This window comes from Pygocentrus nattereri, chromosome 11, assembly GCF_015220715.1.
Source record: "Pygocentrus nattereri isolate fPygNat1 chromosome 11, fPygNat1.pri, whole genome shotgun sequence".
NCBI classification, from domain to species: domain Eukaryota; kingdom Metazoa; phylum Chordata; class Actinopteri; order Characiformes; family Serrasalmidae; genus Pygocentrus; species Pygocentrus nattereri.
The window spans coordinates 14,020,288-14,045,426 of record NC_051221.1 but is presented as its reverse complement, the minus strand read 5'-3'; the positions used below and the strand labels follow the sequence as shown (position 1 = coordinate 14,045,426).

Genomic DNA, 25,139 nt, shown 5'->3' with positions numbered 1-25,139 from the left:
TCATGAATTTTTTTGCCCAACGTAAAGTACAACTGGTGTACTGACTTGATGTAGAAAACAAAAAATTGACATACGAAATGGAGATACAGGGTTTTCTTTGTCAGTCACGATACAAAACAATGTGATCTGAGGCACCCAAACTTTTGCATGGTATATCTTGCACAAAGTCTTTTTTATCGTGTTATTATGTTATGCAAATATTGTTTCAGCAGCTCTGTAAGCCCTGGTCCTTGATCTAGACGCTCTGATTGCTGCCATTGTTAAAGAAAGTGTTTCAACAACACAGATTTTAGACAATTCTGCAAATGTACACCTAGTTTTAAGATCCATCATATGATAAGAAAATATCACACAAAACTGCTGCAGTTAGCTGCTGAGTGGAAGATGTAATCAGCTGCGGTTACAGTATCTCCGCCTATTTTTAATCAGTCCTCCCACATTCTGCATAACCCAGCCTGAAATTAGAGAGAGATGCACTTCATGGGCATCCATGCATGTAGTGCATAAACAGTTTCATATGAAACACCTGAGCGCCAGGGTGTGTTCTGTTTGTGCCTGAAAGAGCACAACAGTCTTAGTACATGTGTCCAGCTAGACTATAAACACATGTGGCTGTGTCAGAAGAAAAATCTGTATCTCCATTTTTGAGATTTATCACTTTTTGACATAAATACTTGTTGCCCTTTACAATGTATGTAAATTTCATGACATGGACTAAAAGAAATGATCCAAAATGACTTGGAAAAATGTCTGGTTCCACTGACTTACATTAAAGGTAAAGTATGTATTATGTTTTTCCTTCTCCTGTAAAGTTACCATTGTGGTTTTCTTCCAACAGCAGCGATATAAGAAGCTGAGCACAGTAACGGTTTTATTTGTCCTTATTGTTTACCTACAAGCTCACACTGGGAATAAAAGCGTTTTCAAATCTGATACAGCATATCTTCTGAGGTTTGTGATGAGAGCCCAAGGGTAGCAGTGAAAGTTTACATTTTAAGGAAAGACGATAAAAAATGCTTCTAAAAGCAGCATCTGCAGGATTTGCGGGAACCTGACTGGTATTGATAACACTTCAAGCTTCCTGATGCCAGCAGACATAAAAGTCAGGAACAATTCAATAAAGGACTGTTTTACATTGAGCCTGAATTCTTTCACCCGTGAGTTCTCTGAACTGAATGCAGGGCATCATGGGTGTTGTGGTGGCCCGAGGAGATGCTGCACAGGCCAAAACAGAAGCAGCGTTTGAGGACAGTCACACAGGAAATGAAGAAGCTTCTGTGAGCTCTGTGAACCATGTGTGCATGTGTAATATGTTTATGCTTGTGTGTGTGTGCTTTCTAAGGGCCACCTGGTGAGGGAAGGGCTGGTGGTCCAGGCCCTGCTGGTCGCCCTGGTAACCCCGGAACTTCAGGCAGGCCGGGCATGCCTGGGCCAGTAGGACCTGCCGGACCTCCGGGCTACTGCGATCCAAACGCTTGCGGATACAACGTCGGAGGTGAGTCTCTATCTTCACACACACACACACACACACACACACACACACACACACACACACACACACAGTACTGTACAAAGTCTTACAGCACCTGAGAAATGTATTTTTAAAGCTGTATATCTGGACAGTAAATGTTTATTTGTTTGGAATGACGACAGCATTAGAATAAATACAAATAAATATTAATAACATACATTATGACTGGGTATGTCACTGTAAACCATCTCTAAATCTATTAATGCTGCTGATGAAATCGAACCATTCAGTGGCTTTAAACCATCTTGACTTTTTACTGTATGTCTGTTTATTTGTTACAAGCAAAAAACACTTAATTCTCAGATAAATAGTTTTCAGCAGATTTCCCGGCAGGTCTGAGGACAGTACAGTGCTGCACATATTTACATACACACATACACATGCATCCATAACAGTAATTGACTACTACACATAACTGATAAATAGGTCAGACCTATTTCTGAATTGAGTGGACAATGCACTATGACACCACCTATTCATGCCTCAATGCATGTACATCACTATATCAACACATCAAACCGCAGTTTTGATGTTCTGATTTTTTGTCTTTCACGTAGTTTTACCTCTAAATTTCCCGAAATCAAGAACTCTGTTCTGATTCTGTTACGAGTGACCCCAGCGAGTGGAGGCCAGGGTCACTCATGACACAATGCTTTAGCAGTTCTCGAAGATATAGTCTATTCGTTTTAGTGCATGGTGAATTTCAGCAATTTAAACTGAACACTGAGGCCAGTGATACACAGAGAGCTTTTTACGGCTGCGTAAATGGGCAGTTTTCAGCAGGTATAGGGACGGTCAAATGGAGGCAATGAGGGTCAGTGATTAGCCAACCACACTTTTTTTTATTGTCATTTTCTTGAAAAAAACACACCATTAAGTTCATGCATGCATTCATTCTGGCAGATTTCTCTAAACATACTTCAGAGGCACCATTATAAGAAATCATCTGTGCCACAGACACAGCTTTAAACAGTGGTGGTGGCAAAGAGAGACGAACTCGAGAAAGTGGGGTTTAAAAAAAGTCACAGCTATATAAACATGAGTTCTAACATGTTTTCCACTCCTGCCATTAGTAAGTAAAAGCTTTTAAGTAGTGCCTAATTTCAGCCAATTAAAATGTAGCAGAATGTCTTGTTCACTGCAGTTAAATACAGTGTAGTGAAACTACTGCCATACTGATGTAGCACTATAGTCATAAAGTGGCAAGGCTGCAGACTAATGCATAACATAATAACAAGAAAACAGTGCATGGTGCAGAGCTTAAGGATGCATTTGGGACCAAAATGGTTCCAAAGTAGTCAAATATACAAAATCACATAAGTGCCAGTTGTTCATTTTGGTCATAAACATTGTCTTTAATACAGAAACCTTTAGCCAATGATGTATCAGATGTTGCTTAATAGATAAATGACTAAACATGCTAGAATTGGAAAAAAAAAATCAGAAAAGCAGATGAGTTGAAAAATGAAAATATCCAGTAAATGATTAAGACGAAATAAACATTCATGATGAAATGATTTTAGCAATTATTGAAAAGCTTTCTTTTAACTTTGTTTCATTTCATATGTCATACTTTAGATTCAACTGATGAACTGCAAAAAATGGTGTCTTGATAAGTAAAATGATCTTAAATCTAGGCAAAAAATAATAATATTTCTCCCGTTGAGATTGTTGTAAGCTTAAAAAGATTTTAAGAAAGTTTTTTACTTGTTGTAAACTACACCGGTACATTTTATTCTTCATAGCTTTCACATTTCATAAGCTACATTCAGAAGGTGTGTGTCATATGAGGCTGTAACTGTCTTCTCTCCAGTCAAATAGATGGTGATGTAATTTTAAACCGTTACAATAAAAAAAAAAGCTGAACTATTTTTTTTCTACTGAAAGTCGACCCATTTTTCCTCAAATCTGGGCTATAAACTATAAACAGAGGGCGTCTCTTCAGTGATCTGCTCTGTAAAAATCATTTTTTATAAAATAATACAAAGAGCGTCAAAGATGTTTGGCCTTCAGCAGTAAATTATTGTAAACATATAGTAATATGTATGATGTTCTGGTCATTTGAAAAAAAAATTGCCTTTATTTGCATTGAGATGCTGAATACTTTGCCTTATGATTTGGTCATGTCAATTCAGATGGAAAAAACAAAAGATACCCTGGAGAATAAGAGGTTAAGAAGTATGCCAGTACAGTGAGATAATTTTACTTAATAAAATGACCAAAAACAAGGAAAAAAATCTGGAAATCTAGATAATCTTTTAATACATGCACAACCATCTCAAAATAGGAAGTGTTAGATATGTCCACCAGATTTAACATCATTACACTTGACGAGATACAGTTTTTGTAGTGGGATAATGGTGACAGTAATGTAAAAACAACAAATGAATACTTGGGAAATTCAGGTTTTTCAGATTTAGGTTTTATGTGTCATTATTTTAAATTATTCCCCACTGAAAAAGGAACCTAATCGTTATACAGGGTGATTCTAAAAGATTCATCCGATTTAAAAGCGCCATATTTTTGCAACCGTGAGGTGCTCAGGAACCAATCACGTACCAGTTGAAATAGGGGGTCAGAGTTTCAGTGTGTCAGTATTGAGGTGAACCTCCAACAGTTCAGAACATTCGTCACTGGTACCAACAGTTCCAAGAAAAAGGTCACCAGCGCCACCAGATCTCACGCCGTGTGACTTTTTTTGTGGGGGGAGGTTAAAGACTCTGTTTATGTGCCACGACTCCCAACAACACTGGATGATCTCCGAATTTGCACTGAAAGAGCCGTGAGTGCAGAGACACCCGACATGCTCAGCTGAGTATGGGATGAGTTTAACTATGGCGCTGCTGTTTGTACAGCTGGAGGAGGCTCATATTCAGCACTTGTAAAATTACATAAACTTTATGCTCAGTTAAACCATTTACAGTTTACTGCATTGTTCTGTAATGATTTACAAGTGAAATAAGGCATTTTGAAGTTGGATGAATCTTTCTGAATCAGCCTGTATAGCTGATTCACTGAAAAAAAACTCTTGATGAACTAACCTATTACAGAAGTAGGCATTAGTTTCAGCTGTATTTTGTTGTGCTCCCCACATCAGAATTGATAGTGAAGCTATAGTGGACAATGAGGAATGAATTTAAGGATAGAATTCAGCCGTAATCGATCAGATTTTCAGCCTATGCTACGTCAAAAAGATCACTGGTATCATGGCCTTTATCATCTGTGATGATAGTGTGTTGAATGCATGGTACTTAATGTCAGCTGTTGACTTAAGAGTTCATGCCAAGCATATAAGTTGTGCATTGCTTATGTATTTCTGAGCGTGTGTGTTTGATTGTCCTGTACGGTTGGATGTCTTTATCGCTTGATTGATAAAGAAGCATCATCACCGTCATCATCATCAGTGATTCAATCAAAACCAAGCATGAAACAATCGCTGTCTGTCTTACTGACCTCTCTTGCTTTTTTCTGTGTCTGTCTGTGTCTCTCTCCCCTCTCTCTCTCTCTCTCTCTCTCTCTCTCTCTCTTTCTCTAGTTGACGACCAGATACAGTTTGTGAATGAGTACTGAGCAGCAGGCTCCATTCACACACTCTGTGTAGATTGTTGATGTAGATGCCTGGAGTCTTTTTATAACACACTCACATGCACCCATCTACTCACACACACACGGCCTATGAAACGCTTGCTCTGCCTTGGCTCGCTTGCACACCCATTGGCCCTAATAGTGAAAAGTGCTTTGACAGGGGACGTACAGTGCTGTACAAAAGTGAGAGATCGCCCTTTATTTATTTAATTTTATAGTCAAAATGTCCATTACGTTCAAGTTATTTCTGGGCCGGCACAGTGGCTTAGAGGGTAGTGCTGGGTTCAGTTCCCGGGCCAGGCAGCTAGGGTCCTTTCTGTGTGGAGTTTCCCTGTTCTCTTGTGTCTGGGTGGGTCTCCCACAATCTAAAGACATGCAGTCAGGCAAAATGGACAGTCTACATTACCCCTAGGTAGGTGTGTGTGAATGTGTATATCTGTATGCTCCCTGATGGACTGGGGACCTTTCCAGGGTGTTCTCTACCTTCCGCCTGATGACTGCTGGGATAGGCTCCAGCTCCCCCCACAACCCAGAAGCATAAGCCTCTTAGAAAGCATGTGTGAGACATTTGTGATAAGATTAGATAGAAGATAACACAATTCCATAAGGGGGGGGGGGGATTAAAAGATACATACAAAATATGACACTATGAGTGTAAAAGGATTTGTAGCTACCAAGAAGCTCTTACTGAGAAAACAAAATGCAACCCCATTTCCAAAAAAGCTGGGACCCTGTGCAAAATGTAAATATGAACAAAATGCAATGATATGCAAATCATTTAAACCCTGTATTTGACACGAATACAAAAACGGTGATGAAAATGAGAAATTTTTTTTGTTTTTTAAAAAATATTTGCCAATTTTGAATTTGAATTTCATGCCAACAACACTTGCCAAAAAAGTTGGGACAGGGAAACAAAAGGCTGGTAAAGTTGTGTCATGCTAAAAAAAACTGGTCAGGGCCAAAAGCCAGTATTTGGCTATAGCTTGTTGCGGCACCCACAAATGCTAATTAAAACTCTAAAATGCAAAGAAGAAACCACATATAAACAGAATCCAGAAACACAGCTGCCTTCTCTGCGTCCGAGCTCATTTAAAATGGACAGAGGGAAGTGGAAAAGTGTTATGTGGTCCAACAAATCAACATTTGAAAATGTTTTTGGAAAAAAAAAATGGACATTGTGTCCTCCAGGCTAAAGACCACTCAGCTTGTTATCACTGCTGCACAGTTGAAAGGCCAGTATTCATGATGGTATAGGGGTGCATTAATGCACATTGCATTGGGTGACATGCACATCTGTGAAGGCACAACTAATGCTGAACGATATATACATGCTTTGGAAATATGCTGCCATCCAGATGACGTCTTTTTCAGGGAAGGCCTTAATTATTTCAGACAATGTCAAACCACATTCTGCATGTATTACAACAGCATTGCTCTATTTTAAAACTGGCCTGCCTGCCGTCCAGACCTGTCACCACTGAAAACATTTGGCACATTATGAAATGAAAAATATGACAAATGAGCCCCCAACTGTTGATCTTTTGAAATCCTACATCAGACAAGAAAAGGAAAACATTTCACTTTCAAAACTACAGTGGTGTCTCTTCAGTTCAGATGAAACACAGTGGTAAACAAGCCCCCATCCCAACTTTTTTGCAATGTGTTGTTGGCATCAAATTCAAAATGCGTATGTATTTTTCAAAAAACAATAGAATTAGTAACAACATTTGACATGTTGTCTTTCTACTATTTTCCTTCATAAATATGCTTGACATGATTTGCAGATCATTGCATCCTGTTTATTTACACTCTGCACAGCATCCCAACCACAGAATCCAGGTCTCAACATCACTGAATGTGTCTGATGGATGTTTGGGTATGAATTAAGCAAATGAAGGATGGTCTCACTTTTGCACAGCACTGGCTAACACACTTTCACACACTCGCACACATATCACTCACACACTCTAACTCCACTTTCTGCTTGCTGCTGCGGGTGCAGTGATGTCATCAGTGACTATGTGCTTGTGTCCTGTCCTTCCACTATGTGCTGTGTGTGTGTGCGTGTGCGTCCGTGCTCGTCCGTGCCGCTTGGTGGTGGTCAGAGAGGGAAATTGACCGTGAAGTGACTGACAGCGATATTCCCGTAGTCCAACTGGCGCCAAACCCGTACCAACCCTATACCCCAGAGGAAGAAGGTGAAGAGGAAGACCCTTACGGCAGTTATGGGACATACCCCTCCTACTACCAGCCCAACTACCCCCAGCCCCGCCTCGTCGAGCCAGGCGACCCAGTCATAGCGGAGGACACGGAGGAGTTGCGGTCGCCAGGTATACAGCGACAGACTCGCAGTGTAGCAGAACGTAGGAGGGGTCAGAAAGGGAATGACCACTAACTTTTAACAACCTTCTGTTGACACCTGGTAACCATTAAAGGGGGATTCCTATGATTTTTTATCCTGCATAATTTTAGTGCTAAAATGTAAAGAAAGTCAGGGTGATTTGATGTAAAATGGTTCATAGATAAACTCTTTACAGTGGTGGTGATAGGGACGAGAGGTCATAGTGTCTACTGCACAAAATGGCCATTGTATTTACTATCCAAAATGACCAGTGCTCTTTCCATTGTGTGTAAAATTACTGATGAATGGGCCAAAAGAAACAGCCCAAAAGTACTTGAAAAAGACTGTTTCCATTGACTTACATTAAAAACATTAAATTACATTAAAAGTAAGGTGTTTTTCTCTTCTCCTGTAAAGTCTAAATTTTGCCATATATATAAGCTGATTGGTTGAGAAGCGTTCTAACCGTGCTGTTATTCTGCCATAACACAAACGCTCTATCACTACGCTGAGATGCCGTTGCTAAGCAACAACTTTGGCAGCTGTAGGAGTTCAAGCCATTTGAATGTTTTACTTCTTACTTTGCTAACAAACAGAAAATGGAAATACTTTTAAGATCCCATTTGCCAAACAAAATGGGCTGTAAAATGCTATACAGACTGGTTGGAACAAAACAATGTTAATATTGATGTAGCAAAAATGGACAAAACTGAGCTAAACTTGATATTGTGGAAGTTTTATGGCTCAGTCTGATTTGATCAGAATCTGAAGATGAAGCTACACGTTTGGCGAATGGTATTCGTTTCAATTCTGGCTAAGTCCAGGTTGCTTAGGTTTTCTTCTGTCATAGCTGCCAACTTAAAAGCTGCTCTGTAGTGGAAGCTGGAGAACAAACTGACGCTGACATTAAAACATTAAATTTCACATTCACAGCCGAAATTATTCATTTCTTACTTGATTGATGTTGTATAAAAGCAATATAACCCCCAAGGTCTTGTGTGTGTGTGTGTGTGTGTGTGTGTGTGTATATATATATATATATATATATATATATATATATATATATATATATATATATATATATATATATATATACACATGTGTGTATATAAACGACAACAAAAGGCCAAAATCTCAAAACTTCTTTTAGATGTAATGAACACTATCAGACGTACTGGTTCCTATCACCACCATTGATCTGGTTCCTCTAGAACATAACATTTCACATCAAACCACTGTGGACTACTTTGTTTACATTCTTCAACAAAATTGGAGGAATACCTCTTTAAAGGAATAGTTTGACAATCAAATTAGCTATTTTCCTTCACCCTAAATGTACTCAATCAGCCAAGACGTTTTTGGTGTCCAAAGTTTGGTTTAGTTTTGACTTGTATGGTTTCTGGCACTGTATGATATACAGTTCTCTATAGAAATGGATGAAATAGCTGGTATTGCATAGCTAAAAAATTACTGGCCCAGCTAAAAAGAGGAGCTGTAGCCATCCTGAAGTCTGACTTTTGTGGCAAGTGTGGTCATTTAGGCCTGCATGATGCTCGTGATTATTAATACTGACTGATGATATTGGTGGGTGGCGTATAAACCACCACTGTTTGTTAACTCGTAGCACCGGTGGAAAACTAAAGAAGCAAACTTCAGACCAGACTTGTTTTGGCTGATCGATGACTTATTTGATGTATGGAGAAAATTCAGATTCAGTGTTATGTCACCTGCCAGGCTGTTACATTGTGGTGAAGTTATCAGTAAAATATTGTGGGCTCTATCATCCCTGTACATTCATGCTGATAGCTGATCTGATGTGCTGGGTGGGCTGTCTTTCAGGTGTTTATGAATGAGTAGGATTAAGAGAAGTGTTTGGGGTCCTGCATAAGTGGGAGATAACTGCAGAAGAGCAGTGAGATGCATTGTGTGGAAATCTCTTAAGTGCCTGATATACAGTGAACTCTCTCTCTCTCTCTCTCTCTCTCTCTCTCTCTCTCTCTGTAAAAAGACGTGTTCTGTTGCTCAGTAACTGTAAATGAACTTTCGTATCAACAGTCATGTACAGACCACCTTTTGATGTTTACGATACCATTGGATTTAATCTGTGCTTTTAACCATCTGAGACTCATCCTTCAAGCTTTCTGATGTCTGTTTAATCTCATCTTCACATAACCCCCATGTGAAGTCTAGAGTCCAGATGCCTCTGTATTAAGTGCCTGTTTATAAGATTAATCACATGTATGTTAAAATGATTCCAGTGGATTTTGTAGATAAGTATGTTGATAAGAGTACTTTATCTCAACCATCACTAAGAACCGTAGTTCTTTCAATTTTTATGAAATATTGGCTGAAGTTTTAGATTTTTTTTTTCCATTAAGAGTAAGCTTTTGTTTTATTCATTCAGATTATTTATTTTGTTTCATTGGTAGTGTCTCTACAGTGTGATGGTCTTATAAACTCACAAAAGAGAAGTTTATAAACCTATGAAATGTGACAGTAATGATTTTCTTGCTGTTGTACTTTTCGGTTCCCATATGCTCACCACAGGTTTATGAAATAGAAAGGTGCTAAATGTATTAATGTATATGATTAGATGCCTCTGTGGAATATGTGGAATGTTTGGTTCTTGATTATGTTTGGCCGTATGTTGCGGTGCGTCAGTGTCAGTGTGCTTAGAGATTTGGTTTATTGCATTTTAAAATCACTATTAAACAGAGACCATGAACAGATCATCATCGGCTTCACGGGTGTGAAAAAACACTGTCAAAGCCTTATTTTGATTCATGTTTGTTTTTGGCAATAAAATAGAAGTTCCACCAAGAACAGCTGTTTTTTTATTTCTCTAGTTTTTCTTTCTCGAGTCCCAGATCCTGTCCTATGCAGTCCTGGACCTATAACTGATAAACTACGGAGAACTGCTTAATTTTGACGGGGTGGTCCTGTTTTAATCAGTAACTTTTCTAGCCTTTATGGTAGCTTTAGCGGCCCGAGGAACTGACAGGGCGGGCGGGTGGCTAGAAAAGAAAAGGGGGCTGGAAAAAAAAATAAACTGCCCCAAAATTACTTAAAATCCCCCAAAAATAGCTTAAAGTTTCAAAACGTCCAGTCCATAAACAGAAGCTAAGCTGCAAAATGACCCATTTAGAATGTGATGTCAACCATAAAGCCAATCAGAAAAAGTTTATTTACATAACACATTCGATTCTAAGGAATAAAGGGAGATTGGAAGGCCTCTCTCACGCTCATGCCTTGTTACATAATCCGGATGTGTTTATCTCTAATGTTCAGGCTTTGCATCATTCACACTCGCAGCTCTTAAACAGCATTTTATCAGGACACGTGTCCATGCTTGATATAAAAGTCCCAGTAAACTGGACTGCATGCCTTCTGCATGAATGGCCAACAGCTCTTTTACCAAGATTTAGACTGGCTTGCATAACCCCTTTACTTTAGAATTACTGTTAAATTAACAGGTAATCTTCATGATGGTGCTCACAAAAGACTCAAGTATTCTCCCTGTCTCAGACATGTAGGGTCATGATCCTAACAGGGTTTGTAAAGTATTTAGGTCAAATAAAGGTGTGGAGAGGGGACAGAGGCAGCCCTGAGAGGCAGATCTCTCTCTCTCTCTCTCTCTCTCTCTCTCCCCTCTCTTTCTCAGACCCAACAGGCCTGTTATTTACACACGTGTGCATTTCTCAGAGCTGATTCATGGGTATAAAATGACCTAGTGCCAGGCCTACCTGTTAGGCCCCAAACATCTCCTCCTCATCCTTGTTCTTCTTCTGACTCTCTTTCGTTCCGTCCCTCTTTCTGCTCCCACCTCTATTTTTTGTCCCCAGATGTGTTGATGGCTTCAGTCAGACCACAGGATCTATCTTAAGGACCATTTGCCACCAAGCACCCCCTACGGGTGCTGATCACACCACGCTCTCTGTCTAGTGCTGCTTTTCTGTTGTCACATGAGCATTTGCTGCTCATTACAAGCAAACAGCTGTTCGCGTTTACACTCCAGCTGCTGCAGGATGCTGCCTTCACTCACCAGTCTTGACGGAGTCACACTGTCAGTACTGTAAGCTCATACCTACAAATTTGTACAAATACTGTTACAGTTTGCCTGAGTTCAAGTAAAGTCTCTCGGTTAAATGACACCTATCAGACATAACATTCTGACCACCTCCTTGTTTCTACGCTCATTGTCCATTTTATCAGCTCCACTTACTGTATAGGAGCACTTTGTAGTTCTACAGTTACAGACTGTAGTCCATCTGTTTCTCCGATACCCCCTTTTACCCTGTTCTTCAGTGGTCAGGACCCCCATGGACCCCCACAGAGCAGGTACTATTTGGGTGGTGGATCATTCTCAGCACTGCAGTAACACTGATGTGGTGGTGGTGTGTTAGTGTGTGTTGTGCTGGTATGAGTGGATCGGACACAGCAGAGCTTGAGTTTTTAAACACCTCAGTGTCAGCAGCAGATGAGCTGTCGTCTCAGACTTTACATCTACAAGGTGAACATGTGCTTGTGTGTGCTGGTCACTGTGATTCTAAATGCCTCGGAGTTGGCAAAGCATTTCTTACAACTGCGTGATTTTGTATTTTTAAATCTGTGTACATGCTGCAGGTTGAAATTAGGCCTACAACACTGTAATACAACACTGACATCTTGTGGTGAAAGAGTGTTATGAGCGACTGGATAAAATAAGTAATGGCATGGGGCTGTTTTCACTGCTCAATCACTGGCCTATACCCCTTTTTGAGCCAAACTCAAAGATAAAGGGGGAAAGCCAAGAGGCACAGACGCCAAATCTTTACAATTAAGACATTTAAACGTTCTTATCTGAAATGATTTGTAAAAAGAATGCATGCTTAGTACACTAGTACACATAGGCTGGAGTCTTAAGACACCCTTGAGCTAAACTGCTGCCAGATATCAGGGCTGACACCTAGAAAGACAGTTGCACAATTCAAGATATAAGACAAGATACAAGATATCTTATATACAAGATATAAGACATTACATAAGTGCAATTGTAAGACATTTTAATAAGCGTTATGATTAGTGTCCATTTACTCAACTCACTGTCCTTTATTTTTTTAATAAAACAGACATAGTAAGCAAACATTGGTCTCAAAACATACCGTCCACTCCCTAGTCCATCAAGTCCATCAAGTCCATATATAGAAAATCCACTGAAAAGTTTTGAACTGAAGCCTGTTTTGGCCTCACCTTTCATGCAAACTATCCAATTTACATGTATCCACCTATTCAACCTACAGCAGTGGCACTCCACCCAGTCACGTGTGCTTTTTGAATGAGGTGCAATCCAGTACAGCCTATTGGAGCAGAGCTCATTTACATACATCGGCAGAGCAACAATAACCCGTTTAATTTCCGAGGGATAAAGTGTGATGGAAAACTGATTTGGAAGATTGGATTTAATAAAACATTAGCTGGCTAGAGAGCTTGGAGGCCTCCTAATAAGGTAATATAGGGAAGCAGACTATGGACTGGATGCTGTAGACTCTCTAACAGGGGAAGAGCTTCTGAGCTCGCTGAAGGCGGCTGGGCCAGATGACCGTTTGTTATAACTGAGGTCACTCTTGGACGTATATGGAGGATTGTGTGAGGTGACTCTACGGGGAGTTGCACAAGAGGGTCCTGCAAGGAGGGAATAGTCTGATGAGAGTCAGACCAGAGTGGGTTGTTTGTTTTCTTTTGGTGTTTTTCCCCCAAAGACAACATAGGTGTTTTTTCCCTTTTTCTTCTCCATAAATCAGGAATAACAGACCATTTCCTTTAATTAAATACAGATGTCTTATGGTTAGCTTACACATTTTTTACAGTGTACCATAAAAGGTGTAAGGTTTGGAGATGATGACTAACATGGTATGGGATTGTGTAAATGGGGTGGGGAGATTACCTCATTGCCCCAGAGGGGAATAAAAAGGGAAGTTTTGAGATTTGCATTGTGGTTGTCCGGGAACCATCTTGCCAATCGATGCTAAATAAAACGAAGGCCTTTTCCTTCCTTCCACAAGAACCACCAGAACTCAGCGGCTGAAGTCTTTTTCATTCATTTTCTATCCTCTTTTTTATTTTATTTTTACTCCTCAATTCTTTTCATTCTTTCTGAAGACGTTCGATTACAGGGCAGAAGTGTAGCCAATATTAGAGTTACTTACAACTGTCCAGACCCTGGGCAAAAAGAGCTCTTGGCAGCAACAAGAGGCTGGAAAATGGACATGTAAAAATGAATCAGGACTCTTTTTGATACATAAACCCCACAGATATAATAAATGGACCCCAGGGATTAAACAGAATACATTAATGTAGACTTCAAAATATGTAGCACTTAGCTAGTCCTAAAATTGAAGCTCAGTCTTCTGACTTTTTTTCCAGACGTACGGAGTAAGCTCCTGTAGACGTATTGCTACTTCACTAAAACAATGAAGCAGAAGCAAACAGAATGAACTCATTTCTGCACACGGTTCTGTGTTCACACAGAAACTAACGTTTGTTTGGCGCTATCCTTCTCCTTTTGGGATCCTTTTGGCCTAAAATAAAATGGTAAAGCTCTTAAAGTGAGAGGCCTGAGCAACAACAAAGCAGCGCAGGAGCTGAAACAATGGAAGAGAAATGAAATGAAACGAGGAAAAACGAAGTAGGAGACAAATGTGAAGGACGCAAGTGGATGAGAGCAAAAATTAAAAAAATTCCTTTCCTCATAAAGACACTAAAGCGGAAGTAAAAGCATCATTTGAAGAAATGTGAGGGGGTGAAAGAGCTCCAGAGACGCGCATAAACTCTTCATAGCAGATTCATCCATTACAGCCTTTTAAAGGTCATCATCTGTAGTCGAGGTCAGAGACCTTTTTAATATTACGCCGCAGGAACTCATAAATGATAATGGTATAATCAATGTTCCTCGCCATGGCAACCAAGGCCATAGATTCTCCCAAATTGTCTGATTTGACCTCAGACATTTTCCAGGTCAACAAAGAGACGAAACGGCCAGAGACTGAAGAACTGTACGAACTCTCTTCAGTGGATGCCTCTCTTTGTGAACTCATCCCAAAGAGAGACTAAAAAAATACATTAAATCAAAGGAGAAAATCTCATCTACAGTTTTCATCCTGGCCCCACATACCGGCATTCATTGTCGCAAAACTCCAAAAAGACGTGGTAGTAATAATCGTAATAATCGGGTCTGAAATAATAAATTGAGGACCATTTTATGCAAGAAAAGTTTTGGTTTTTTTTGCTCTCATAATGCATGCAGTAGAGGGTTACGACCTCAAATAGGCTTCTGTATGTGCATTCTGACACTGTATGACTATAAAGATACACAAAACTACAGAACCTCTAGCTCCAGAGTGGATACTTCTGCTGTTTTATCTCAATCTACTGTTGTCCATTTTTATAGGCGATAGCATGTAATACAGTGTCAGAAACCACAGAAGCAAATCTGTTCAAGATTACTTAACACATCATTTGATGCAATCTCTATGGAAAGTATCTGTGCGTTTATTTGCTTGTAAATATATATGTGCAATATGTGATGTACCCATACAATGAAATATTGGTCCCACTTTACATGAAGTGTCTCTAATAACGGTAGTTGCATGTGAACATATGCAATAGCAATGTAACTACTAATGATTTAGTCACTTAGTTAGATTACAGAAGTGTGCCTTATGTAATTACACATGTGTATCAGCTTCAGTTTTGCATCACGTAATTACACAAGTGTATGAATAGCTGTAACGGTCTATTCTCTCATGTAATAACATTGTAATTACCTCATGAGACTGGAACAGCAGTTTTTTCCAGCAGTAGAAGTATGTAATAACTTACAGTAAGTGTCTTACTGTATCTGACAGCTTTCCTAACATTTTAGCTAGCATTTATGTTGCTAGTGCTGTAACATTTGTAAACCGTTTCGACTGTAAACCATTCTATAATGTGACAGTACAGCAGACGTCATCAAACCAAACAAGAGCAATGGGCTGCCCATCCTAGAGTCCAGAACGCAACACCACTGAATGGGTTTGGATTACTTGGGTTGTGGGTGAGACTCACAGAAAATTCAAAACCAACTTCTAAAACTGAACTTTGGAGGTGTGAAAAAGATCTCTGTGGATGTTTGAAAAACAAAGTGAAGCTCCTTGGAAAGAACAGAAGCTGTGATAAAGGCAAAAAGTGGATACTCTAAATACTGAAAAAGGCTGAAGTGTAAATAATATATGTATTAATATCATTTGCAAAAACAAAATAGCAAACCTTCATACACCAAACACATTTTGGCTACTTGACCACATTTGGGGGAAGTTGTGTAAAATTGTGTAACTTTGACTTTCCACCAAACTATCACTTTAAGTGTCAGTGCTCTTTGTGGAGTGGTGGATTTGGCTCTTCCACATCTCCACAGTGGTGCCTGTAATTGGGATCCCATCCGGCCAAACATCAGCTTAAATATGAAAGCCACACAGCAAGGGGGCAAGACAACAGACTATTTATCAGCCAAATCTGCATCTAAATGCGAGTGCGCACCATGGCAGACACATGAATAAATTCATGTTCGATGCCAAACATCTGCCAATGGGCACCCACACCCACCCTGTACATAGCCAATTAAAGAGAAGGGCAGCTCCTGCTGGCTTCACAAGGCCCAGTTTGGTTTGTCAGGTCTCCATTTGACATTTCAGTTTTTGACAATTTGAAAGTACCTGTTATATTTTAGAATCTGTGTAAATGTTATGATAAATGGACTGAAATAAATTACCTAAAATTAATTGGAACAATGTCGGGTTCCATTGACTTACGTTAAAATTAAAAGTTTTTTTCCTGCTCCTGTAAAATTATCATTTTGGAGATATGAGGTTTTCTTCCAACAAGAGCAATATGATCACTAGTACAAACTGCATGCCTAAGTCAACAAACACTTACCTCAAACTGCTTTTACGGCCCACGTTCTACATTTTTTCTTAGCTTCTTTTACCTCTGAAGCCTTCTTACACCTTTTTTGTGGGTTTATAGTCATTTTTACATGACCATTACAACTAATCCTTACCAGCAGTAAAGCAGAGAAACCCAAGGTAAAATATTACTCCAGTAAAAGTAGAAGTTCCTCCCTTTAAACCTCCACTTGAGTAAAAGTACTAAAGTATTTGTACTTAAGTAAAAGTACCAAAATATTAACATAATTCATCTTAGTTACAAGTTTAAGTTGAATAAAAACTTGCTTTAAGATTCCCAAATGTGTTTTCTTTTACTAAATTATAATAAATTCAGAAAAAAGCCGCATCAGTCTCGACTGCATATGTGGACATATTTCTATATTGTGCTCTATTTACACAAAGTTAGGTTAGTTCATCATTTATGTTGAACAGACTCTCCCAAACCTTTACGCTGCTGCGCTGACGTTGAACCGTGTGCTGCACTGGGTCGGTATGACCAACAGGTCAAAACCAGCTCTAAACAAAGTGACCGCTGGGCCCTGATTGGTGCTCTGGCTTTGCGCTTCTTTCGTTTTGACATGTTACGTTTTTATACACACAGAAACCAAAAGGAATGACAGATTTCTCAAAATGTAGAAGAGGAAAAAGTCAGATATCTGACTCTGAAATGTAGTGGAGTGAAAGGAAAAAGTCGTCCAAACTGGAAAAACTTCAGTACAGATACACAAAAAAACTACTTAAGATTATAAACTAATTACATTTACTTCTTTACTGTCCACCACTGTTCCTTACAATGGTGGTTGTTACACACCAAAAGCAAATACACAGCACAAAAATGCACAATATTCAGATTGGTATATAGATTTTAATACAAAATAGACATGAGGCATGTTTTTGGTAAATCTGGCTTGTTCGTATGGCAAAAAAAAAAAAAACATAATAAAAAAAAAAACAGGCTAAAAATTTATCCTTTCATCCCCACAGCAAAGAAAAATCTCAATAGACGTGGCCTAACTGTACAAAGGAAACCTTTATTTAAGTCTTTTCTGCTGTTCAGATGTTTCTCCTGAGCAAATGCGTCCATTATTCATGTTTCCCCTTGAGTTTTAGTAGAAATGTGTCACTTATTGTACTTAGATCTGCCAAGGTAATAATGCATGTGTTGCTCTGCAACCAACTCTCGTCTCTCCTGTATCTCGCATCTCCTTTTTGTCCAACACTAGTTCTCCTGAGGAAACATAAGAGGCTCATCAATTACGTCTCCTGAGCTATCAAGGAGCAACATTTCAGCAAAACAAATTTTCATACTAATTTGAACTTACTTTTCATTTTCTAGGACTTTTATGAGAGCTTTCACATGCAGGCTGTATGCCTGCAACTCAGTTTGAGACGCTTCTAGAAATGCCAACACTGTCTGTGCCAAAGCAAAAGAAAGTATCCATTTGTCGTTTGTAAAAATAGTGGCAGGGATGCACCTGATCCTATAACAAAACACTGGCTTTGATGCCAAGGCTACAAGCTGGGCCTAGAATTACCTTTCTGATGGGCAACAGTGTGTGGCCCTGAGACACAATATATCTGATCTACTGTCTGTAACTAAGTGTTCCACAAGGTTCAATTCTAGGACCAGGCTTATTCAATAAATACATCAATCCTGCCTCTATCTCAGACTGTAAAGTACACCTATATGCAGATGACACTGTTTTGCTTTGCTGTTTTGTTCTGCTGATTCTGTACTAAAGCACTCTTTTGATGCTTTTCACATCAGCTATCTATGAGCACAGATTCGTTTTAAATGCAAACAAGACTAAATTTGTGCTGTTTTCCAGAAATTCTACAACTCCTTTTCCAAAAACGTTGGGATGCAATGCAGAGTAAACATAGGATGCAATGATGTGCAAATTATGTAAACCATATTTTTAAAGGAAAATACTACAAAAACATATCAAAGGTTGAAACTGAGAAATTATTGTTTTTTGAAAAAATATATGCCCATTTGAATTTGATGCCAATAACATATTCCAAAAAAGCTGGGATGGGGCATGTTTAGTTGTGATGAAACACAGTGGTAAACTACAGTCACTGCTGTAGTTTAGAAAGTGAAATGTATTTCTGTTCTTGCTTGATTTCGTGTTTTCAGTGGGTGTCAGGTCTGGACTGCAGCCAAGTCAGTTTAGCACTCTGACTCTTTTTATATGGAGTTATGCTGTTGTAATACATCCAGAATGTGGTTTGACATTGTATGCTGAAATATGCAAGGTCTTCCCTGAAAAAGATGTCATCTGGATGGCAGCATATGTTGCCAAAACATGTATATATCGTTCACCCATGCCATGTGCACTAATGCCGTTGAACTGTGCACTGATAACAAGCTGAGTGGTCTTTAGCCCGGAGAACAGCGTCTATGATTTTCAAAAAGAATTTCAAATGTTGATCTGTCAGACCACAGGAAACTCTTCCACTTCATCTCAGTCCATTTTAAATGCACTCAGGCCCAGAGAAGGTGGCAGGGTTTCTGGATCCTGTTTATATTTGGTTTTTCCCTGCATTTTGGAGTTTTAACTTGCATTTGTGGATGAAAAGCGCCAAACTGTTTTCACAGACGGTGGTTTTCAGAAGTGTTTCTGAGCCCATGTAGTGATTTTCCACTACAGAATCAAATCTGTTTTTAATGCAGTGCCACCTGAGTCCAAAGATCATGGCCAGCAAATAATGGCTTTTGGCCTTGTATATAGCCCTAGCATACAGAGATTTCTCCAGATTCTCTGAATCTTTTAATGCTCTTATGTACTGTAGATGATGCAAAAAAGCAAAAGATGTGCTGTTGGCATCACATTCAAAATGGGCGTATATTTTTCAAAAAACAGTAAAACTTCAGTTTCAAATTTAATAAGTTGCCTTTGTACTATTGTCAGTGAAATGCAGGGTTTAAATGATTTGCAAATCATTGCATGTTTTTACTTACATTTTGCACAGCGTCCCAACTTTTTTGGAAATGGGTTTATACTTTTGATTTAACTCATCAGATCTTGCCAACCTGAAGGGATCCAGAATTGAGATAGTCAAGGAACTCAGGTACACTGGCATATGGCTGCAAAAAAATAGATTTAAATATGATATCAGTAAGCTAGTCAGTAAATTAGGAAAGAAGCTTGGTTTCCCGTATCAAAACAAAATGTGTTTCCCAATGAACACTAGATTGTTGAAACTACACTGTTATTAAAAAGTGATCATGGTGAGTAGTAGCCTCAAGCCCTTAGACTCAATCGTTCAGTCAGCTCTGAGATTGATAACCAGAGACTCCCACAACACTCAACATCGCATCTGTCTCAAAAGTAGTTTGGTCCTCTACGGCAGTGCAGTGGGAAACTTACTGGCTTATCTACACAGCACTCACCGACTGCATGCAATCTTACACCACTACTCTCTGTAAATAATGGAAATGATCAAATACGTTCCAGGGACTGGATCACCCTTTAGGTGCTGAGTGGTTTTACCGAACTGGGAAAATCAGCTTTGAGCACCAGTGGAATTCATTACAGGAATCTGTAAAACACCGCCCGCTGGTGCCACTCAACCATTTAAAACTTTTAGGCCCAATCCCATTTCACCTCTTGCCCCTACCATTTTGCCCTTACCCCTCTGTTTTGTGCATTCATGCCTATGGGAAGGGTGTCCCGATTTTAGTTGAGATAGAACGGCATATAAGGGGTAGGGGTAAAAATATGAAATGGGATTGGACCTTAATCTTTAACCACCTTCACTCAGTCTGCAACTGTTTTAGCTGACCTATTTATATTAATTATCTTGGCTGTTTTCTTGTGGTTTTATTTTTTTACTGTCATTAGTTCTATCGAGGAAAGTTATATTGCACTCCTTATCACTCAGCCGTAAGTATGACCTACTGTAATCTATACAAACGGGGTTAATCTATACCTATTGTTGACAAACAAATTCTGCTTCACCATCCCACCCCAGACACCAAAACAAACATCAAAGTAAGACCAACCCCAAAATCTTTGCCACTTCATTTCTGCAGTATTTCACTATATCATTGCCTTTCAGCTCCAGTGCTGTGGACCTACACCTGAGCCACATCATTAGCAAATGATGGTTTAGTGTTTGCCTGCTCAACAAACCCCCCTTCAACTTATCAGGTCATTAAAAAGAGGGCATACCAGCATGGAAAATACTAAACTAGCACCTCGCACTTCTAATCCTTCAGTCCACCCACACTGCATGGTATGGTGTTTTCCCTTATTAGCTAATGATCAAGTCCTTCTAGAGCTGAGCTAGGCCCGAAAGTGTCCAGTACAGGTGAACTGCAGGCCTGGAGCTGGCCAATGCTCTTCTAAATATTCCACTGTGTAGCTCCAGATGGGCTGCTTTGGTTCAGTGTTTATTTTATTGTGTCTCCTCTGCACTGGCCTGGTGTATTAGAGCCTGAGGTGGGTAGGAACTAGTTCAGTTTACTCTGTCCCATGTACTCAAGCCCAATTTTGGTAGACTTGTCCTTAATACATTATTTCTACCCAAGCATATTTGAAAAGACAGCAATCTACTTTGCTCAGGTACATTTCTGTCATTAATATTCAGTTCCTAATCCCATTCTTGAGTTTAAATTCATTCTTTTCTGTTTGTTCAGCTCCTTGATGGCTTTACTGTATCTGACACCTTTCACACTGGAGCTTTATAGTCTTACTTTACACCAGGAGGATCGTCAAAAGAGAAGAACTCAGCCTAATAAACTTCAGTTTCTTTTCTGATCGATGTTGCATCCGCTAAGATTCACAGTACTTAAAGTGGAATTCCACCAATTTCTGCATAACTCATTACTTGAAGTGTAAACAAAGTAATTCAGAAAGTGGTTTGGTGTGAAATGAACCTTCTGTGATAGGCACTGAACCTTCGTGATAGGAATCCATCCATCCATCCATCCATCCATCCATCCATCCATCCATCCATCCATCCATCCATCCATCCATCCATCCATCCATCCATCCATTTTCTAAGCCGCTTCTCCGTCAGGGTCGCGGGGGGGTGCTGGAGCCTATCCCAGCAGTTATTGGGCGGAAGGCAGGATACACCCTGGACAGGTCGCCAGTCCATCGCAGGGCAGAGTGATAAGAACCAGGAGTCAGAATGTCTACAGCACAAACACAGCCGTTTGATTTATTATGCAAAACCACCAGTGAAGCTACACGAGTTTCACGAGAGTTCAACGTCAGCGCAGCAGCGTAAAGATTTGGGAGAGTCTGTTCAACATAAATGATGAACTAACCTAACTTTGTGTAAATAGAGCACAATATAGAAATATGTCCACATATGCAGTCGAGACTGACGCGGCTTTTTTCTGAATTTCTACAAACACCATTTCATTTTATAGTAAATTAGTTTGGGCTGGTTTATGTTTATGAACAGAGGCCTACAGATCAACATAGTAAAGGAGCTCATCTGTGATCCTGAGTTTAAAGCCAGTTTTTATTAAACTTAAACTTGGAACTAAGTTGTAAATAAATCTGAAACTGAAACTTTGCTTGTGTGTAAAAGTGATTTCAGACCAACTCGGTTCTCCCTGATGGAAACTGTTTACCTTCAGTGTTTTGTGCTTATGATCATTTTAATAGACGTCAGCGTCACTAATTAATGACGTTCTATTAAAAGACTGGTTTACCAAGAGAGACGCTGGAGGACTTTCACCTGAAATGAGTTCATGAAGCCAGTCTGGTTATAAAAATGATAACAGGACATCAGAGCCAGAATTACTCTTTTAGTACTTTTACTTTATACTTAAGTACATTTGATGGTAAATACTTTAGTACTTTTACTCAAGTGGAGGTCTAAAGGGAGGAACTTCTACTTTTACCAGAGTCATATTTTACCTCGGGTATCTCTACTTTAACTGAAGAACATGGTTTGTGTACTTCACCCACAGTGGCGAGTTTTATATGCAGTGCTGATGCTGGTAAAACAGTGTTATGTCTAAACATTTCTTTGTGTACTATTTTACCTTTTATAGCACTTTCCATTCCATACATCTCTCTGCTATGAATGGATCTGAAAACATATTTCAGATCAATCTCAAAAAAACAGTCGCAGACATCAAGCAGCTTATTCATGACCATTTCATGCAATAGCTTTCTGTGAGGGAGCTTTTAGAAGCAATAAACGTCTCAGACGCCAGGTTCCCATCACCGCCACTGTGACCATTCGTTAGTGTAGTAGTATGTATTTTTGGACACAGCTAGGGTTTCTCGACCCTGCTTCTGGAGGCCCACCCTGCACTTTTCAATGCTATCCCAGCTTCCAACACACCTGGTTCAAGTAATCAGCTGCTTAACAGCCCATTAGTGAGGTGAGGGTGCACTGAAGCAGGAAAAGCAATAACATGTCAGGAAACAGGTGTAAAGGAGTATCGGGAGTAAACACCAGGTGGCGTTGTTTGCTCAGGCAATCCATGTATCTTATGAACCCAAATGTGTGTGTGTGTGTGTGTGTGTGTGTGTGTGTGTGTGTGTATTTATATTTGCACTTTGGGTATATGTAGGCCCAAAAGCATCTATTAGTATTAAGTATTACCGCCTCTGGCATTTGCACTGAAGCACAATGGAAAAAATGACGCCCAATCAATATGCATATTTGCCGTGAGCCAAAAAAAAAAAAAAGAAAAAAGCCAGTCAAATGTCAGCCAAAACAAAAAAACAACTTTTTTTCTATCATGCTGGCAAAACTGGAAATTCATCCCCGTCCACATTTATTGAGCTTATCGGTAATAAGAACATTAAACATGCACTTGAGACTCGTCCTGAAGAGACGGGCACACAAGCTGATTAAAGGCAAAAGAATGAATGACAGCAAACCACATACATTCAGAACTTGTTGGATGGTTTCATATTACTGGGGTTAGTTACAGCAATTCATAGAGACCATTAAGAGCGTCTGTTGGTTCCTGGTGGTGTCTGTCTCCAAATCGTATCCTGTTGATATCACACTGTAAATGACTCTAATGTGTCACTTCATTATGTAGAGTATAACACATGTAAATTTAAGGCATTCAGGCTACTTAGGTTTTAACTTGAAACTCAATTCATCTTATATTTTTAATCTTACAATTATTTATATATTTATATATATATATATATATATATATATATATATATATATATATATATATATATATAAATAGAAAATGTTATCTATATAATCTACACCTATATAGAACCATAAACACTCAAAAAAAAAAACATTGCATGGTTAGAAGTCTTTGTATCATGAACGAGTTCTTCACATGAATTGAGAATGTGCGGCAGAAGGTTCCATATAGAACCTTTCTGAAAAGGGTTCTATGTAGTACCAAAAAAGGTTCCTCTGTTGTAACAAGCCTGCCATTATACCATAACACAAGAACACTTTTTGGGCTGCATTTAATCATGGAAAGGGTTCTTTGAATGCTCATGGTGCTATAGAGACATATCTTTACTGAAGAACCCTTGAAGAACCATCATTAAAGAAGGGTGGTCTCCAGTGGTGACCATTAAGCCAATTCCTATTAGAAAGCACAACCAGGTCCTACTAGTCTTTTTCCAGCAGGGTGGGTTTTATGGTGACTCAAGTTGATTTATTTTCATCCCTGGACATTTGCTGCCTGTCTCTTCCTTTTCTCCTCCTTTCTTTCTCCTTTCCCTCTCTTCTTCCACCACCTTGCTGCTGGACTAAACACAGTAAACACACCGCAGCAGCAGCAGCAGCAGCGGCGTCTGGGTCTGTGCGAGCTCGTCCTGCTGCTGCTGCTCCTCGATGCATTGAATGAAAATATTTTTGGTGTCGTATGAAAATATATGCTGACGTACCAGATCATGTGGGCTTTTTCGTCGCAGATCTCCCATGCATGCACAGCCACTTGCTTTTTTATTTTTTCCCCCTCTCTACGCTTGTCTTTAGGATCCGCCACAAATCTTTAGGATTACAAATGTTTTACGGGGCGCTGCTGCTGCTGCTTTCCTGAAGAAGAAGAAGAAAAAAGCTTAAAAAGCGCCGTTTTCGGAAGGGACGAAAAGATTTGTTGGTGCTGTTTAATCTCAGTCTTTTCACCACAGCAACAGACTCGCTTTTTTAGGCAGGTAAGGACCTAATTCATTTCTGTTGGTGTTCTTTTTGCCCTTCTTACTTCGCTGTCGTTTTTCAGCATTAAGCCGAAGTTCAGTTCAGCGCCCGGTTTCACTTCAACACCTTCAGCATTTGTGTTTCTATTTTTCATCATTTATGCTCACTTTGCCAGTTTACGGACGACTTTTACTCCTTGGTCGACGTGTGTGGGGGACGTGGCTCCTTACAAGCCCGAAATAACACTTAGCACAGCTGCGAAAATAAACTTTAAGCCGGTCTGTAGGTGTAGGAGCTCTAACTAAGAGGGGCACTGGCCGGCTAGCTCGCCGGCTAACGTAGCATTAGCATTAACGCACAGTTGTCATGGCATTCGGTTAGCCGCGCTAGCTAGCCGTCTTATTTTCGGACCGTCCTCCAGATTTCGGCGCTAAAGCTGTATTTGTCGGGGCTGGACGGCGTCGAGCCTGCTGTGTTTACCTGGTGGCATTTCCCCGAGGACTTTCATGCTGTTGTCATGTCGTGTTGTTTAAGATAAGGCCTTCAGAAAGTGCTTGTATGGCAGTCTGGGAGGACTAGCTGACTGCTAACCACCAGCAGTATCAGTGTCAGTACG

The 25,139-nt window shown here is 39.7% G+C and overlaps 2 protein-coding genes and 1 long non-coding RNA gene across 7 annotated transcripts in view; 2 read left to right on the top strand and 1 right to left on the bottom strand.

The window, feature by feature from the left end:
- LOC108435589 (collagen alpha-1(XIV) chain) overlaps window positions 1–8,459 on the top strand; it is a 130,847-nt gene extending 122,388 nt beyond the window's left edge. For 3 of the 5 annotated variants that reach the window (XM_037542456.1, XM_037542453.1, XM_037542452.1), the window contains 2 exons: window positions 1,343–1,495; window positions 7,225–8,459. In XM_037542456.1, the coding sequence (XP_037398353.1) occupies window positions 1,343–1,495; window positions 7,225–7,514 (443 nt within the window). In that variant the 3' untranslated portion in view covers window positions 7,515–8,459. Of the gene's footprint in view, window positions 1–1,342; window positions 1,496–5,066; window positions 6,300–7,224 lie in introns of those variants that run through there. The other 2 variants (XM_037542454.1, XM_037542455.1) reach the window with 2 other exon arrangements.
- LOC119264259 lies at window positions 1,335–25,139 on the bottom strand. Its single transcript, XR_005130916.1, has 3 exons — window positions 25,004–25,139; window positions 24,271–24,421; window positions 1,335–1,507 (listed from the first exon to the last, which is right to left on the bottom strand). It is a non-coding gene; the product is annotated as an uncharacterized LOC119264259 (long non-coding RNA).
- LOC108435620 (zinc fingers and homeoboxes protein 2) overlaps window positions 24,394–25,139 on the top strand; it is a 46,937-nt gene continuing 46,191 nt past the window's right edge. The window contains exon 1 of the mRNA XM_017711584.2: window positions 24,394–24,540. The gene's annotated coding sequence lies outside the window, so the exon portion shown is untranslated. The remainder of the gene's footprint in view (window positions 24,541–25,139) is intronic.